The sequence below is a fragment of the Aquarana catesbeiana genome, linkage group LG08 (genome assembly GCF_042186555.1).
Source record: "Aquarana catesbeiana isolate 2022-GZ linkage group LG08, ASM4218655v1, whole genome shotgun sequence".
Taxonomy (NCBI): domain Eukaryota; kingdom Metazoa; phylum Chordata; class Amphibia; order Anura; family Ranidae; genus Aquarana; species Aquarana catesbeiana.
Window position 1 is genome coordinate 226,366,023 of NC_133331.1, and position 16,782 is coordinate 226,382,804.

At 42.2% G+C, this 16,782-nt stretch overlaps 1 protein-coding gene across 3 annotated transcripts in view; it reads right to left on the bottom strand.

Annotated features, from left to right (window-relative positions):
* Positions 1–16,085: 16,085 nt before the first annotated feature.
* The window catches only part of OGDHL (oxoglutarate dehydrogenase L), a 295,821-nt gene continuing 295,124 nt past the window's right edge, over positions 16,086–16,782 (bottom strand). For all 3 annotated transcript variants that reach the window (XM_073596906.1, XM_073596903.1, XM_073596904.1), the window contains one exon: positions 16,086–16,682. In XM_073596906.1, coding sequence (XP_073453007.1) covers positions 16,559–16,682 — 124 coding nt within the window. In that variant the 3' untranslated portion in view covers positions 16,086–16,558. The remainder of the gene's footprint in view (positions 16,683–16,782) is intronic.

The following is a 16,782-nucleotide window of genomic DNA, read 5'->3' on the forward strand; positions in this document are numbered from 1 at the left end:
GATTTGTGAAGGTTGAGCTTGTGTTCAGCATGGCAACTACAAAGCATGCATCTAAACATTTTCTGAGTGACTGACCTGCAAGAAATAGTGATAAGAATTTTTTTACATTTCTTCGATTTTTGTATTATGAATATTTGTAGCAGGTTTGTGACAGCCTTCATATTTCTGTCACAACAGGTACACTTTAAGTAATGCATTACAGTATATAATTCCTCTTAGCAAATAAGTATAATAAGCTTGTGAAAAACAAGGCAATTCTACTAATTAGTGCTGTACTCCATGTCATTTCTCTATCTCACTGCCTGCACAAATAATGCAATTTGAGCCATCACTAATAGCCTACTTCAGAACCTCTAAAGTTCAGATTCCAAAGATCCATGCTAGAGAGGTTATTTATCATCACAGCTATTAAATGAGTGGATAATTTGTACAAATGGACATTATGCTTGATTATGGAGGCTTTAATCGAACATAGTGCCATATAATGCAAAATTAACATTTTTATTTTGTACTCATTAAAGCACAATTCAGTGTACAATTTACAATTTTTGAACTTTTTTTGGTTGAACTTGGTGCCTTCACTATATATTTTTTCTAGTTCCCTATTTTGTCTGCAAAGGTTGTGTTGACAAAGGAAATACCATCTACAGATTTTTAATTAAAGGAATCCTGTGTGGAAATATGTAGGTCAGGATTGCTGTTTAGCTGTCTTTTGCGGCAACGCTTTCTCAAACACTGATCTAGAAAAAGTATGTAACAAGTAAACATATATGGAAATTAACTATGGTAAGCAAGGCAGCCATTTTCAGGAGGAAATCTAAGGCAGCTGATGCATTTCTCTTTGTACAGAATACTTATAATTTTACTGCAGACACTTCAATATATCACCAGCTTGAGTGTTCTCTCAAGCTGGAACTAGAAGTCGGAAAACATCATGGGGCTGATCCAGACTATATAGTAATTCCAGGAATAAATTTGCAAATAGCCAGGATCTTAGACCTTTGGTAAATATAAAAGGCATGGTTAAAGAGACCCTGATACATAATTTAAAATGCTCAAGCTGGCACATACCTGTAAAGAGCAATCGAACATAGCTCATATCATGGAAGAGAGCAACAGTGTCAATTTTTCTGCGGAATTCAGGGGATGATTTCTCAGGATAAGGACAGTGTTCAGTGGCATGGGCAGCAGGGGAGACAAGTATTTAATTAATTAATCAGTCCACTTGATTGACCCATCCACCCGTATATTATGTATGAGATATTAGTCAGATGTATCCAGGCTCAGACACCCATACCAAACTACAGCTCGGTGTGTGGCCGCATGACAAAAGTGGTGGCTAGATTTTCAATACTTTGCGACTGTCATTCCAGCAACAAGAAGCTGCTGACCCTTTCTGCTGGAATACATTGTATGTAGCTAAACAGCCATGTAAAGGAGGCCTAATACTCTGGAATTTACATTGCACACACCTAGGCACATGCATGCAAGAGGTCATAAAAGAAGAAGGATGGAGGAGGTAAGGCTATGAAAATTAAGGTTGTTAGTACAATGCAGGGCTTTTTTTCTCAAACAATAGGTGCTGGAACTTAACCACGGCCCCACAAAAACCCCTACCCCTACACACACCCTCTAAATCATATCAAATAGTGGGTGTGTTCAGTCAAATTTCACGAAAACAGTAGGAGGGTCTTAAAGGGACATTAAATACCAGGATTGCATTACATACAGAGTGCAGAGCTGTCACTTGTAAACACAGAAACCAGACTTCTGTATTTACAAGTGATTGTGGTGAGCAGGCACCAAAGGGTCTGAGCCAGAGGTGGTGGAACTAAGTTCCACCAAGTTCCCCCTGAAAAAAAGCCCTGGTACAATGTATAACAAACGTCCATCAACTTGGTTGGATTCTTCCAATCATTATGTTTGCTGTAGGACAAGCATGGTGCCAGCTGTGTGATGTTCTTGCATATTTATATATTTATGTAAAATTTAAAAAGACTGATGGTGAGTACTTCACAGAATATCATACTGCTACCTAGTGTCTAAGGCCAGCTTAAAGACTGTGTTCAGGAAGCAGTATTTTGATGTAAACTGAACCTGTAGCAAAGTCCCACTTCAGTTACAGACTGTATGAAAAGTATTTTAGCGTCCACAGTCACCGAGATATAGACATTCTGACATGCAGCATGTTTGTGTGCTCCCCCTTCATTTGCATGAGACTGTAGGGAGCCCTAAGCTATGAAGGTAAAACTCCAAATTCCTTGTTTCTCTAGACATGTAAATCTCCACAGCAAGAACAGCAAAAATAAAGATACTGGAACTCGTATAACTCCCCATTCTTCTCTTCTCCAGAAATATAACCCCTGATGTATTCATAAAGAGAACCTGGGCATGTTAGTCTCTTCGTGGTAGCAATAAAATTAAATAAGAAATTAAACAAAAGTAAAAAAAATTAGGGCCTGTGTTCCAACAGAATCGGCGACCCATCAGATCAAGTAACAGAAGTGATGTTCCGCCTGCTGCCCATGCGTCCACCACTACCAGGTTTGCTCATCTGACACCTGCAGTGAGAAGAAGGCAGCGGACATCTTAGTATACCCAGCTACTTCTTGAATTTCACAGTAATTTTAGCAATAAAGTGAGCTTATATAAATAAATATAGTGGATTGACATCTGTGATACTGTTTGGATGTTTCTAAAGCCTAAAGGTTTAGCGCGGAGCAGTGCGTGGTGTACCAACATGTGCTCCGCCACCTTCCTGCTGCTGGCATTCAGCTGCTTTTGAAATGTAACATCCAAACAGCATCACAGATGTCAACATTCTATATTTATTTCTATATGCTCACTTTATTGCTAAAATTACTGTGAAATTCAAGATGTAGATGGGTGTACTAACATGTCTGCTGCCGCTTCTTCTCATTGCAGGTGTTCTGTCAGATGAGCAAACTTGGTAGCCGTGGATGCATGCGCAGCTTGTCGGAACGTCACTTCCGTTACCGAATCTGACAGGTCGCCAATTCTTACAGAACACCTGCATGTTTATGTGAACAGAAATTGTGTCATCACTGCAAACTTTGAAGTGAGAGCAACAATTCTAGGGCCATACTTTATAATTAACTCTACACTGATGACCTTTATAGGCGACGCTTTAAAAGCCTTTACAGTGTGCCACGGGAACTAAACTGTTTTTTGCCCACTAGAAGGTCCAGCTTTGCTAGTACTGTCCCCCCCACGGTTTATCCACTGTCCCTCTGCGGCCCGTTTAGGACCCCGGGCTGTCCCCCCCACGCTGCATCCCACACCGCAGCCTGATATGCAGGTCAGATAGCACAGCCCCCCCAGGACCAAGATACGATGCCTTCCTAAGGGGGTCGGACTCCCTCTGTCGCAGGTTATGCCAGCGGGCGTTTTCCCAGGTGCCAGTGTCAGTGCCCCGTGGCAGGGAGACCCCAGAAGAGACTGGGGGGCTGACACGTGGTTATTTGGCTGGCTCTGGCCAACACGAGCACCAGTCTTACACAATTGGCTTGGAACTCACAATGACCATTATGGGGGTGCCTGCCCACGGTCTTTATCCTTGCAAACTAGAGTGGGCACTGCCCATCTGAAAAGTATAAGACTCTATATACAGAAAACTTTTAGTGCACTGTGATATTTGGGTCGTTTCTATTGGGGTGTGGGATTGAGGATTGCTATGGGACATGTGGGGGTGGTGGGACCCCACTGCCGCCATACTTTTACAGCGCTGATTTTAAAGATGTACATGTGAGCGTATCCCTTATTTTAAATAAATTTGATACTTGTTTTATGGAATTACGCTATGTGGCCTTTTTCCTTCTTGCCTTACATCATTGCCAACCACGAATCCGTGGTTTACTCTTGGATGTCCATCTCTACTATTCCTCCGGAACATCTATCATAACCCACCACCCAAGCCTTATTTGACCCAATGGGGCGTATGTCCTCTTGGGTCCACAAGATCCAGTAAGCCTTCTCATTGTCGGTGGTGGTGTGTTTCTTCTGTTTTCACTTCAGATGTCACGCAATTGTTTTGTTCTTCACATGAAGTCACTGCATTTATATGGACCATTAGCTTACATGAGTCTTACAAACATGGAGGACTTTCTTCTAAGTTTTTCTTAGATGTTTTTCACCATCAGTTGGACTACATTGTCCTTATGTTGAATTTTTAGTTTTTTAGCGCTACACATATCTTTGTTTTACTGTTATATGCTTATATCCTACTAGCCGTGTTAGCTGCTTACTCGCCTTTTTTTGGGCAGCGCAGAATTATTTGTTATACTGCCTTTGAGACCCCCCAGTACATTTTACTTCAGTATGCGGAGGGTTTTGTTCAGCGGGTGAAGTGGGTTCTCCACGAACAATATACCTCACTATTATTGAATTGCTTCACTGTTATTGGTGATATTGTTGTTTTATATCTCATTGGTTTGGGTCTGGTTAGGGAGCTCCTGACCCCCGTTGTGTCCAACTACTTCCCCCACATAGGACAGCACCCCTTTAAGGGCTCAGAGTAGGAGCCTTAGGGGTGTATTGAGACCAGGTCTCTCAAATGTTGTTGGCGGTTTAGCTGTCGGTGTTTACTGACCTATTTGTTGCTCACTTCTTTCTCTACTCTATTCTACCGTCTCTCCCCTTTCACTTTCTTGCCCTCTCCCTTTCCACGTCCTCCTCTAGTTTTTCTCTAACCCCTCTCTTCCCCTCCCCCCCCAATTTTTAATATCTATTAATGTGAAGGGACTTAATACCCCGGAGAAGTGCTCCATGGTGTTATCCAACTTGAGTCATGCGAAAGCCCACATATGCTTCATCCAGGAGACTCACTTTCGAGCCCATAGAACACCGAGACTCCATGATCGCTGCTTTCTAACCGCCTACCACGTGTGTTCCTCCGAGTCTAAGTATAAGGGGGTCAGCATATTGATACGGTCCGCGATGCCGTGGACGCCGCTTGACCAGTGGAGTGATAAGGGGCGGGCCCTGTTTGTGAAAGAGACTTTGGGCAGCTCCCTGGTTACATAGTTACATAGTTAGTCGGGTTGAAAAAAGACACAAGTCCATCCAGCCCAACCATAAAAAAAAAAAAAAAAAAAAAAAAAAAAAAAAAAACGTACAATCCAATATACCCAATACTATACCCACAGTTGATCCAGAGGAAGGCAAAAAACCCCAGCAGAGCATGCTCCAATTTGCTACAGCAGGGGAAAAAATTCCTTCCTGATCCCAGAGAGGCAATCGGATTTTCCCTGGATCAACTTTACCTATAAATGTCAGTACCCAGTTATATTATGTACATTTAGTAAAGTATCCAGGCCTCTCTTAAAGCAATCTACTGAGCTGGCCAGAACCACCTCTGGAGGGAGTCTATTCCACATTTTCACAGCTCTTACTGTGAAGAAACCTTTCCGTATTTGAAGATGAAATCTCTTTTCCTCCAGTCGTAAAGAGTGCCCCCTTGTCCTCTGTGTTGACCGTAAAGTGAATAACTCAACACCAAGTTCACTATATGGACCCCTTATATATTTAAACATGTTGATCATATCCCCCCTTATTCTCCTCTTCTCAAGAGTGAACAAATTCAGTTCCTCTAATCTTTCCTCATAGCTGAGCTCCCCCATGCCTCTTATCAGTTTGGTTGCCCTTCTCTGCACTTTCTCCAGTTCCCCGATATCCTTTTTGAGAACTGGTGTCCAAAACTGAACTGCATATTCCAGATGAGGTCTTACTAATGATTTGAACAGGGGCAAAATGATATCTCTCTCTCTGGAGTCCATACCTCTCTTAATACAAGAAAGAACTTTGCTCGCTTTGGAAACCGCAGCTTGGCATTGCATGCTATTATTGAGCTTATGATCTACCAAAACCCCCAGATCCTTCTCCACTACAGATTCCCCCAGTTGTACTCCCCCTAGCATGTATGATGCATGCATATTCTTAGCCCCCAAGTGCATAACTTTACATTTCTCAACATTAAACCTCATCTGCCACATAGTCGCCCAATTAGACAGTGCATTGAGGTCGGCTTGTAAATTGGAGACATCCTGTAAGGACGTTATTCCACTGCATAGCTTGGTGTCATCTGCAAAGACAGAAATGTTACTTTTGATCCCAGACCCAATATCATTTATAAAGATATTAAAGAGTAAGGGTCCCAGCACTGAACCTTGGGGTACACCACTGATAACCTTAGACCAGTCAGAGTAAGAATCATTAACCACTACTCTCTGAATTCTGTCTTTTAGCCAGTTTTCTATCCATTTACAAACTGATATTTCCAAGCCTGTAGACTTTAACTTACACATGAGCCGTGTGTGCGGAACTGTATCAAACGCTTTTGCAAAATCCAAATAAACCACGTCCACAGCCACCCCTCTGTCCAAGGTTTTACTTACCTCTTCATAAAAAGAAATCAGGTTTGTCTGACAACTTCTGTCTTTCATGAACCCATGCTGTCTGTTGCTTAAAATGTTTTTTTCCAGCAAGAACTCGTCTATGTGGTCTTTTATTAAACGCTCCAGTATCTTCCCGACTATAGAAGTTAAACTAACAGGTCTATAGTTACTTGGTAAAGACTTTGATCCCTTTTTAAATATAGGCACCACGTTCGCCCTGCGCCAATCCAGCGGTACTATTCCCGTCATTAATGAGTCCCTAAAAATTAGATACAATGGCTTTGAAATTACAGAGCTCAATTCTTTTAGGATCCGTGGGTGGATGCCATCAGGTCCAGGTGCTTTATCCACCTTTATTCTGTCTAAATATTTCTGGACCATATCCCTTTTGAGCCATTGTGGATCATTGGGGGCTGTGTCAATACCACCCCCATTATGCACATGAACTTCCCCATGCTCTTTTGTATACACAGAGCTGAAGAAAGTATTTAATAAATTAGCCTTCTCCTTGTCCCCAGTCACCCACTCTAGATTATTTTGTAAAGGGCCTACATGCTCAGACCTGACCTTTTTACTATTAATATATTTGAAGAATTTTTTGGGGTTTGTCCTACTATTTTTTGCGATCTGTCGTTCGTTTTGAATTTTTGCACCCTTGATTTCCTTTTTACATATTCTGTTAAATTCTTTGTAGCATTTAAATGACACTAGAGTTCCTTCATTTTTATATTTTTTAAAAGCTCTTTTCTTATTGTTTATAGCTTTTCTAACTTTGACCGTGAGCCACATAGGTTTTCTTTTTAGCCTTTTAAACTTATTGCCCATGGGAATATACTTTGCAGTGAGGTCCCAAACAGTCTTTTTGAAGAATTCCCATTTCTGTTCTGTGTTTATCGCTGCCAATATTCCCTCCCAGTCTAAGTCCTCGAGAGCAGCCCTCATCCTTGGAAAATTTGCTCTCTTGAAGTTAAGTGTTTTTATCTTTCCCTTATGTATTTCTTGTTTACAGCTAACATCAAATGAAATCATGTTATGGTCACTGCTACCCAGGTGTTCCTTTATCTGCACATTAGTAATAAGCTCTGCATGGTTTGAGATTACCAGGTCCAACAGAGCTTCATTCCTAGTTGGGGCCTCAATAAACTGGACCATAAAATTGTCCTGTACTAGGTTTATAAATTTTTGCCCTTTAACTGTCCCAGCAGTGCCATTACTCCAGTCAATTTCTGGGTAGTTAAAATCTCCCATTATTATCACTGTCCCAGCCCTTGCAGCCCTTTCCATCTGTGCAAGGAGCTGAGTCTCCACCTCCTCGTTAACATTGGGTGGTCTATAACAAACTCCAATGATTAACTTTGAACTACGCCCATCTATATGCAGTTCCACCCATAATGCTTCAGACTCATCACACTCTCCATCAATCAGGTCCTCTTTCACACTTGCTTTGAGATCACTTCTCACATAGAGACAGACCCCGCCACCTTTCCTTTTTACCCTGTCTCTCCGAAAGAGTGCATAGCCAGGAATATTAATAGCCCAGTCATGTGAGGATTGAAGCCAAGTTTCAGCAATACCGATTACATCATAGTTCACTTCATGCACTAGAGCTTCCAACTCACCTATTTTGCTTGGCAGACTTCTGGCATTGGTGAACAAACACTTTAATGCATTATTACATTTTGGTCTGGTGTTTTTCATATATTTTTTAGTAGTACAAATGGCACTACAGTTTCCAATGGCTGTTTGCAACATGGGAAATTTCTTGACACCTGCCATAACCCTCCCCCCATCTGTCCCCATTCCACCCTCCATTAATGTCTGACCCCTAACTGACCTGTCTTCTTGATGTAATTCTAGTTCACCCTCCCCCCTCAATCCTAGTTTAAATACTCCTCCAGCCTTCCTATAAACCTCTCCCCCAGCACTGGTGACTTTGGTGAACCTATACCTCCCCCACTCTGGCCAGATTGGATTTCTGGAGTCCACTTTGGCAAAGTTACAAGACTTTGCTGAGGGAATAGTGATCCTAGGGGGAGATATGAATTTCGCCATGGATCCCTCCTTAGACACATCCAGACAGACCTCCCAGGTTTCCTACACAACACTCAAACGTTTGAAGAAAAATCTTTATGCTTTTCACCTGGTGGACGTATGGAGGGTTTTAAACCCAACCCAGAGGGATTATACGTTCTACTCACACCCTCATGACTCATATACCAGAATCGATCTTTTCTTGTTGCCCCAATCTCTACTTTCGAGGGTGAGATCAGCCTCTATAGGGTCCATCACTTTCTCGGACCACGCCCCCGTCTTTGTGGACATAGATTTATTGCCCCCTGTGCCCAAACAATGGCAGTGGAAGCTTAACGACACACTGATTCAAACCCCTGAGGTGGTGGCTGGTGGTGACTTTTTCTCCTCTAATGCTGACTCAGATAGCGCCCCCTGATGGTCTGGGAGGCTCACAAGTGTACGATTAGAGGAATCCTGATAAAAATTGCCACCCGCCTCAAGGATGCAAGAGCTCAGCAAACTCTCGACATTTTAGACAAAATTAGGACTCTAGAGTCCACCCATAAACAATCCCTAGCTACCCGGGCTCTAGTGGAACTCACAACCCTGAGAAACCAACTGAGATCCCTGGCCTTGGTCAGGGCGAAGGCAGTTATCGCAAAATGCAAACGTACCTTTTACGAGCATAGTAAAAAGTGTGGTAAACTATTAGGGAGGGCCTTGAGAGCCCAACGGACTAAAGCCTTTAAAACCGGAACTTATGGGGGAAGGGAACTCCAAGGTGCATTCAACTGAGGAGATAGCGGACCAGTTCCGCAAGTACTATACTTCATTATATAACCTGCCGCGCCATTCCTCAGAGAGGGAGAAGTCCAGAGAACAGAAGACCATACGGGAGTATATTCAAAAGTCGGGCCTTCCCTGGCTTCCTGATGAAGCTTTGATGGCTTTGGAGGCGCTGCTTTCGGGTGAGGAGGTGACGCAAGCCATAGCCCAAATGCAAAATGGCAAAACTCCGGGCCTGGATGGGTACTCTGTATCATATTATAGAACCTTCAGCAATCTTCTGACTCTGCATTTTCTAGTAGCATACAACGCCGGGGAGGGGGTGATCCCCCAGAGGACTCATTACGAGCCTTTATTACGGTGATACCCAAGGAGGATAAGGATCCCTTGCTTTGTCAAAACTACAGACCGATATCCCTCCTCAATGTCGACCTAAAGATTTTTACTAAGGTCCTCTCAATGTGGTTGTCGGAGTGGATTCCATCGCTCGTCCATTCGGATCAGGTTGGTTTTGTGCCCTCGAAAGAGGCGAGGGACAACACCACAAAGGCAATTAACCTTATCCATGCTGCCAAAATGGGGGGAACCCCGATGCTGCTTCTTTCGACCGATGCCGAAAAAGCGTTCGATAGGGTGCACTGGCCCTTTCTAGTTGAGACCCTTCGACACGTAGGTTTGGGTCAGCAGATGATGAACTGGATACAAGCCATCTATTCCAGACCCTCAGCTCAAGTAAAAGTTAATGGTCAGCTCTCCTCCCCCTTTGGTATTACCAATGGGACAAGGCAGGGGTGCCCCTTGTCTACATTGATATTTGTCTTGTCCTTGGAGCCCTTCCTCCGTACAGTGAGAGACAATCCTAACATATCGGGACTTCATCTAAGTGACACCCTGTCTCCTAAAATAGCAGCTTTTGCTGACAATTTGCTTTTCTTTATATCCAATCCCCTGGTTTCTATTCCAAACCTGATGGCAGAACTGAAGAAATACGTAACGTTGTCCTTCTTTAAGGTCACTTTCCAGAAATCAGAGGCTTTAAATGTCTCCATGCCGACCTCTTTAGGCAACCTGCTACGTGCAGATTTCCCTTTTAAATGGGCAAATTCTTACATCAAATATTTGGGTTATCCGCCTGCCAAGCAAGACGGAGGATATCTTTCCCCTCAATCCCCCCCCCCCCCTCTTGACGGCCATCAAAAAAGACCTACGGAAGTGGCATGTTCTCCTGGTTCGGACGCTGCAGCATAATAATAATGAACATTATGCCCCGAATACTATACCACCTGCAGACCCTCCCCGTTAGGATCCCGAATGCTTTCCTCAAAGCAGCAAACCGATCACTGATCACGTTCATTTGAGCACAGAAGCCCCCGCGGCTGGCTCAGTCAATTTTACGCTTACCTAAAATGCTCGGGGGAATGGCTCTCCCATATATGAGTTTGTATCAGACCATGCAACAAAACATCCTACAGTAGGGGAGACATGGCGGATAGCCCAAAAAATCTTTTGCTACACTCGATTGCACCCATCCCCTCACCGCTTACCCCGGTAATTGGGAATCCTGATTTTAGTCCGGGACTTAGTGATCCCAGATTTCAAGACCTGAAGGGGAGTGACAGGTGTCAACTCCGCCACTTTACCAACTATGGTAAGTGGATATCTAGAGAACATCATGGAAGACCCTCTTCTAGCGAACCTCTGTTTCTGCCAAAAGCTCCAACTAGCTCACTTTATTAGATCGCAGCCCCCCCCCGGTGCCCTTCCAGAGAGCCTTGACGTCTTTCGAGATGCTTTGCTTGGAACAAGAACCAGTGCGTCATACGATCTCGTTAACATACCAACTCCTTATCTCACCCCCCCAAGGGATACAGACCTCCCTATATAGCCAAGTGGGAACGAGACCTGGGAATACAGCTAACCGAGAGACAAGTGGAGAGAATAATTCTCTTCGCGTGTAAAACATCGATATGTGCCAATCAGCAGGAGGCAGGGTTTAAAGTGTTGTCACAGTGGTACTACACTCCAGTCAGGGTACACCGGATGCTCCCTCAGAGTTCAGACCTATGTTGGAGATGTGGGGAGGAATCAGGCAATCTTCCGGTATTGCAGGTTCCTGACCCCCTTCTGGACAGAGGTCCATCGCATTACACAGAAGTTCACAGACCGGGTGCTGCCCAGAACTCCTGAGTTCTTTCGATTACACCATCATAAAATACCGAACAAGGCCTACAGGAAATCTATCCTGTCCCCGCTGGTCACAGCAGCGAAAAGTTGTATCCCCCCAGTTTTGGAAACGGACGGAGCCACCGGGGGAGGATCTGGTGGCAACCGATAGGGGACTCAGAGAACAGTTCCTCAAGAGGTGGTTCTATTGGCTCAAATTATTCTATTCGGAGGAGTATGCAAGGCTGCTGGTTTAATTACCTAGTGAGGAGGATGCATGGGATGAATCTTGTGAAGTCAGTGGAGGGACTGGGGGAAGGGTCCCTTGTCCCTCTTCCCCCTAATTTCTCCCACTCCAATCCTTTCCTTCCTCTTCGCTCCCCCTCCCCCCCTTTTTTTTTTCCTCTTCTTCTTTCCTTCCACCCTCTCCTCTCCTTTCTCTCTCTTATTCTCATCATACCGAGTATTTTTTCTTGCCGTCCCATGGGTCATAATCTCCCCCCCATTTCTTAAGTAAAAATTGGAGTTCAATTTTACACGGGGCACAGCGAGCTTCTTAATCTTGGGGTTGGTCACTCAGCCCATGCCTGTTTAGGGTTCTACAAACAGTCATACTTTGTGGTTTGGCTTTTATGGTCTGACCAGTCGAGTTGCATCTATAATATAAGCCAAATTGTTGTGATCTAAGTATCAAGGTATGTTTGTGGTTTCGATCACATTCCTTCATAAACAAAGAATCTAACAGAAAGTTAGATATCGGATATCGGGGAACTGGAGAAGGTGCAGAGAAGGGCAACCAAACTGATAAGAGGCATGGAGGAGCTCAGCTATGAGGAAAGATTAGAGGAACTGAATTTATTCTCTCTTGAGAAGAGGAGAATAAGGGGGGATATGATCAACATGTTCAAATATATAAGGGGTCCATATAGTGAACTTGGTGTTGAGTTATTCTCTTTACGGTCAACCCAGAGGACACGGGGGCACGCTCTACGTCTAGAGGAAAAGAGATTTCATCTCCAAATACGGAAAGGTTTCTTCACAGTAAGAGCTGTGAAAATGTGGAATAGACTCCCGCCAGAGGTAGTTCTAGCCAGCTCAGGAAATTGTTTTAAGAAAGGCCTGGATACTTTCCTAAATGTACATAATATAACTGGGTACTAACATTTATAGGTAAAGTTGATCCAGGGAAAATCCAATTGCCTCTTGGGGGATCAGGAAGGAATTTTTTCCCCTGCTGTAGCAAATTGGAGCATGCTCTGCTGGGGTTTTTTGCCTTCCTCTGGATCGACTGTGGGTATAAAATTGGGTATATTGGCTTGTAAGATATTTTTTATTTTATTCATTTATTGTTTTTAAGGTTGAACTGGATGGACTTGTGTCTTTTTTCAACCTAACTATGTAACTGTGTAAAGTTGGGCGGTATGACCATACTACATACTATGTTACAATTTAGACTGTTACTGTTTGTAATTTTGATATTTTTGCACGTAGGTGATGGCCCCTGCGAGGGCGTGTTTGGCCTCTTTGTGTTTTGTTGGCTATCTCTATGCAAAATCAATAAAACTTAAGGATTAAAAAAAAAAAAAAAAAGCCTTTACAGGGTTTTAGGTACGGTAGCTTTTCGCAAATACACAGGCGCACGTGATTTTGAATCTTGATATGTTTGATATCCATTTACTCATCACAACCCCATCTTTTATATTTTACCAAACAATTGGGTATTATATTTTGTGTTTACTAAAATTATAAAGTACTTTTTTACTGAAAGTATGTGTTTGATAAACAGCTGTGCAAATATTGTGCAACACAAAAAAATTGCAATTGCCATAAAATTATTCCACAGGACCTCTGCTTTCAGAAAATATACAATTGCTCCAAATAATTTTCTAGCAAAAAAAAACAAAAAGCTGACTTTAACATAGTTACATAGTAGGTGAGGTCGAAAAAAGACACAAGTCCAACCTATGTGTGTGATTATATGTCAGTATTACATTGTATATCCCTGTATGTTGTGGTCGTTCAGGTGTTCATCTAATAGTTTCTTGAAACTATCGATGCCCCCCGCTGTGACCACTGCCTGTGGAAGGGAATTCCACATCCTTGCTGCTCTTACAGTAAAGAACCCTCTACGTAGTTTAAGGTTAAACCTCTTTTCTTCCATTTTTAATGAGTTGCCACGAGTCTTGTTAATCTCCCTTCTGCAAAAAAGTTTTATCCCTATTGTGGGGTCATCAGTATGGTATTTTTATATATTTAAATCATATCCCCTCTCAAGCGTCTTTTCTCCAGAGAGAATAAGTTCAGTGCTCGCAAACTTTCCTCATAACTAATATCCTCCAGACCCTTTATTAGCGTTGTTGCCCTTCTTTGTACCTGCTCCATTTCCAGTACATCCTTCCTGAGGACTGATGCCCAGAACTGGACAGCATATTCTAGGTGCGGCCGGACCAGAGTCTTGTAGAGCGGGAGAATTATTGTTTTATCTCTGGAATTAATCCCCTTTTTAATGCATGCCAATATTCTGTTTTCTTTGTTAGCAGCAACTTGGCATTGCATGCCATTGCTAAGCCTATCATCTACTAGGACCCCCAGGTCCTTTCCCATCCTAGATTACCCCAGAGGTTCTCCCCCAGTGTATAAATTGCATTCATATTTTTCCCACCCAAATGCATTATTTCACATTTTTCTACAATGAACCTCATTTGCCATGTAGTTGCCCACCCCATTCATTTGTTCTCCACATCCTGCGGAGAAGTTATTGCACTGCTTAGCTTAGTATCATCCGCAAATACAGAGATTGAACCCATTTTGCTGAAGACGTGCGCTAGAGCACGAAATGCATAGAAACTGAGGCTGTGTCTCATCTAAATACAGGAGCTCCCCTCTTTCATTTTTCAGCTGAGACACATGCCGTGCTTCCTGTATGTCCACAGACTGACGGACCGGCCCCTGCCTCATCCTACAGCTGTGCTGCTATCTATTTGTGCCTTACGTATGTATGTAAGTGCTTTTTATTAAAGACAATATCACACTATATTGCCCTTCTGTGGCTCGTTCTTGTGGAGCCCAGATCTCTATGGAAGGAGCTGTGGTTATGCATCCTAGAGTATATTAGTTGGAAGATTTATCTTACATTTACTATTGAAGTGGAGTCTGATTGATCTTTGGGAACAGTCGATTAGAATCGCATGTGGCTTGGAAAAATTCAATAAAAGGGGATCACTTTGTGGCCGGAGATATCTGGTGAGCACTTTTTCATTGTGAAGATTTAAGCACATTGTATTCTAGAAGACACTGTGTTGGAGAAACTTTATATAGAAGATTTACATCACTACATGATCTATCTATCTATCTATCTATCTATCTATCTATCTATCTATCTATCTATCTATCTATCTATCTGTGCTGGACTGTGCTGACACTTTTTCATGGTGTATTAATATCATTATATTCACGTTATCTTGTGTGATTCATAGTTCTTTGCACCCATTTGTTTATTATTTCATGTTTCTATTAGTTTATACTAATTTTTGGTGCAGCATTGTAATCAGTTATTCATTCACTATTAGCACCGTTTCTCACTGTTTATATTCACAGGGATTAAACTGTTTATTTCATCCTCCAGGGCGTTTATGAACATATTAAACAGGATTGGTCCCAGCACAGAACCCTGGGGGACCCCACTACCCACACCCCTGACCATTCCGAGTACTCCCCATTACCACCCTCTGAACTCGCCCTTGTAGCCAGTTTTCAATCCATGTACTCACCCTATGTCCATGCCAACAATCCTTATTTTTTACAGTAAACGTTTATGGGGAACTGTGTCAAATGTTTTTGCAAAATCCAGATACACCACGTCTATTGGCCTTCCTTTATCTAGATGGCAACTCACCTCCTCATAGAAGGTTAATAGATTGGTTTGGCAAGAACGATTCTTCATGAATCCATGCTGATTACTGCTAATGATAACGTTCTCATTACTAAAATCTCGTATATAGTCCCTTATCATCCCCTCCAAGAGTTTACATACTATTGATGTTAGGCTAACTGGTCTGTAATTCACAGGGATGTATTTTGGGCCCTTTTTAAATATTGGTGCTATATTGGCTTTTATCCAATCAGCTGGTACCATTCCAGTCAGTAGACTGTCAGTAAAAATTAGGAACAATGGTCTGGCAATTACTTGACTGAGTTCCCTAAGTACCCTCGGATGCAAGCCATCTGGTCCCGGTGATTTATTAATGTTAAGTTTCCCAAGTCTAATTTTAATTCTGTCCTCTGTTAACCATGGAGGTGCTTCCTGTGATGTGTCATGAGGATAAACACTGCAGTTTTGGTTAGTGAAGCCCCTCGATTCCCTTGTGAAGACTGAGGAGAAGAATAAATTCAATATCTTCGCCATCTCCCCATCCTTTGAACCAGATGTCCTTTCTCATTCTTTATGGGGCCAATATGGTCTGTCCTCCCTTTTTTACTGTTTACATACTTAAAGAATTTATTGGGATTTTTTTTGCTCTCCTCCGCTATGTGTCTTTCATGTTCTATCTTAGCCGTCCTTATTGCACCCTTACATTTCTTGTTGCATTCTTTATAAAGTCTGAATGTTGATGATGATGATCCCTCAACCTTGTATTTTTTGATTAACATGTGAAAAATATTTAAAAAACTGCCCCAGGCAGTAGTTAAGCAGTACAAAACTCAAACAGGTTAGTTCAATGAAATATTTATTGAATGGATTTTCTGTTTATTTTTACTATTAAAAAAAAACAAAAACAAAACTAGAGAAAAGAAACTGGTAACAAAAGTCGAGCTCTACTTGTGACCAATCAGGTTTTCTTATTCCCTGAGAAAGTAAAAAAAGAATCTGCTTGGTCATTATAAGCAATAGGCTCAGATTGAGTTCACAATTTTCCTTTTCTGTGTTTAATACACAGGCTCCTGGGTAATAAATGGCATCAATGGATTCTGAATGAAGGAGCCATAGGGTGAGGATTTTTTCTAGTTTAATAATATGGATTCTGAACAATAACCGCAATTCAGATTAATTCTCTGTTTGCAAATTAACACAATCTACCAAAGAAAAAAGCTTTAATACAGATTTAGAGGTATTTAGCATATTGTTATTAATACATAGCTATGTTAAAATCATAGTTGAAATCAGTTTCTCTGTATATATAGCATCAAAATGTCTTTCCTTCAAAAGAGCGCAGGTTAAAAGTGGTCTCCAAAAACCTCCTTAGTTCCACAAGGTGAGTGTTTTTATTACCTGTAGCTGGAGCTGCTGCAGGCTCTCGGCCAGCATACCTAAGAGTAGAGAGGGTGATCAATGCATTAATTTAAATTTGTTTTGCTGTGATTAAAATCAACACATCCCTTTTAAGTATACATACACGGTTAATCTTAT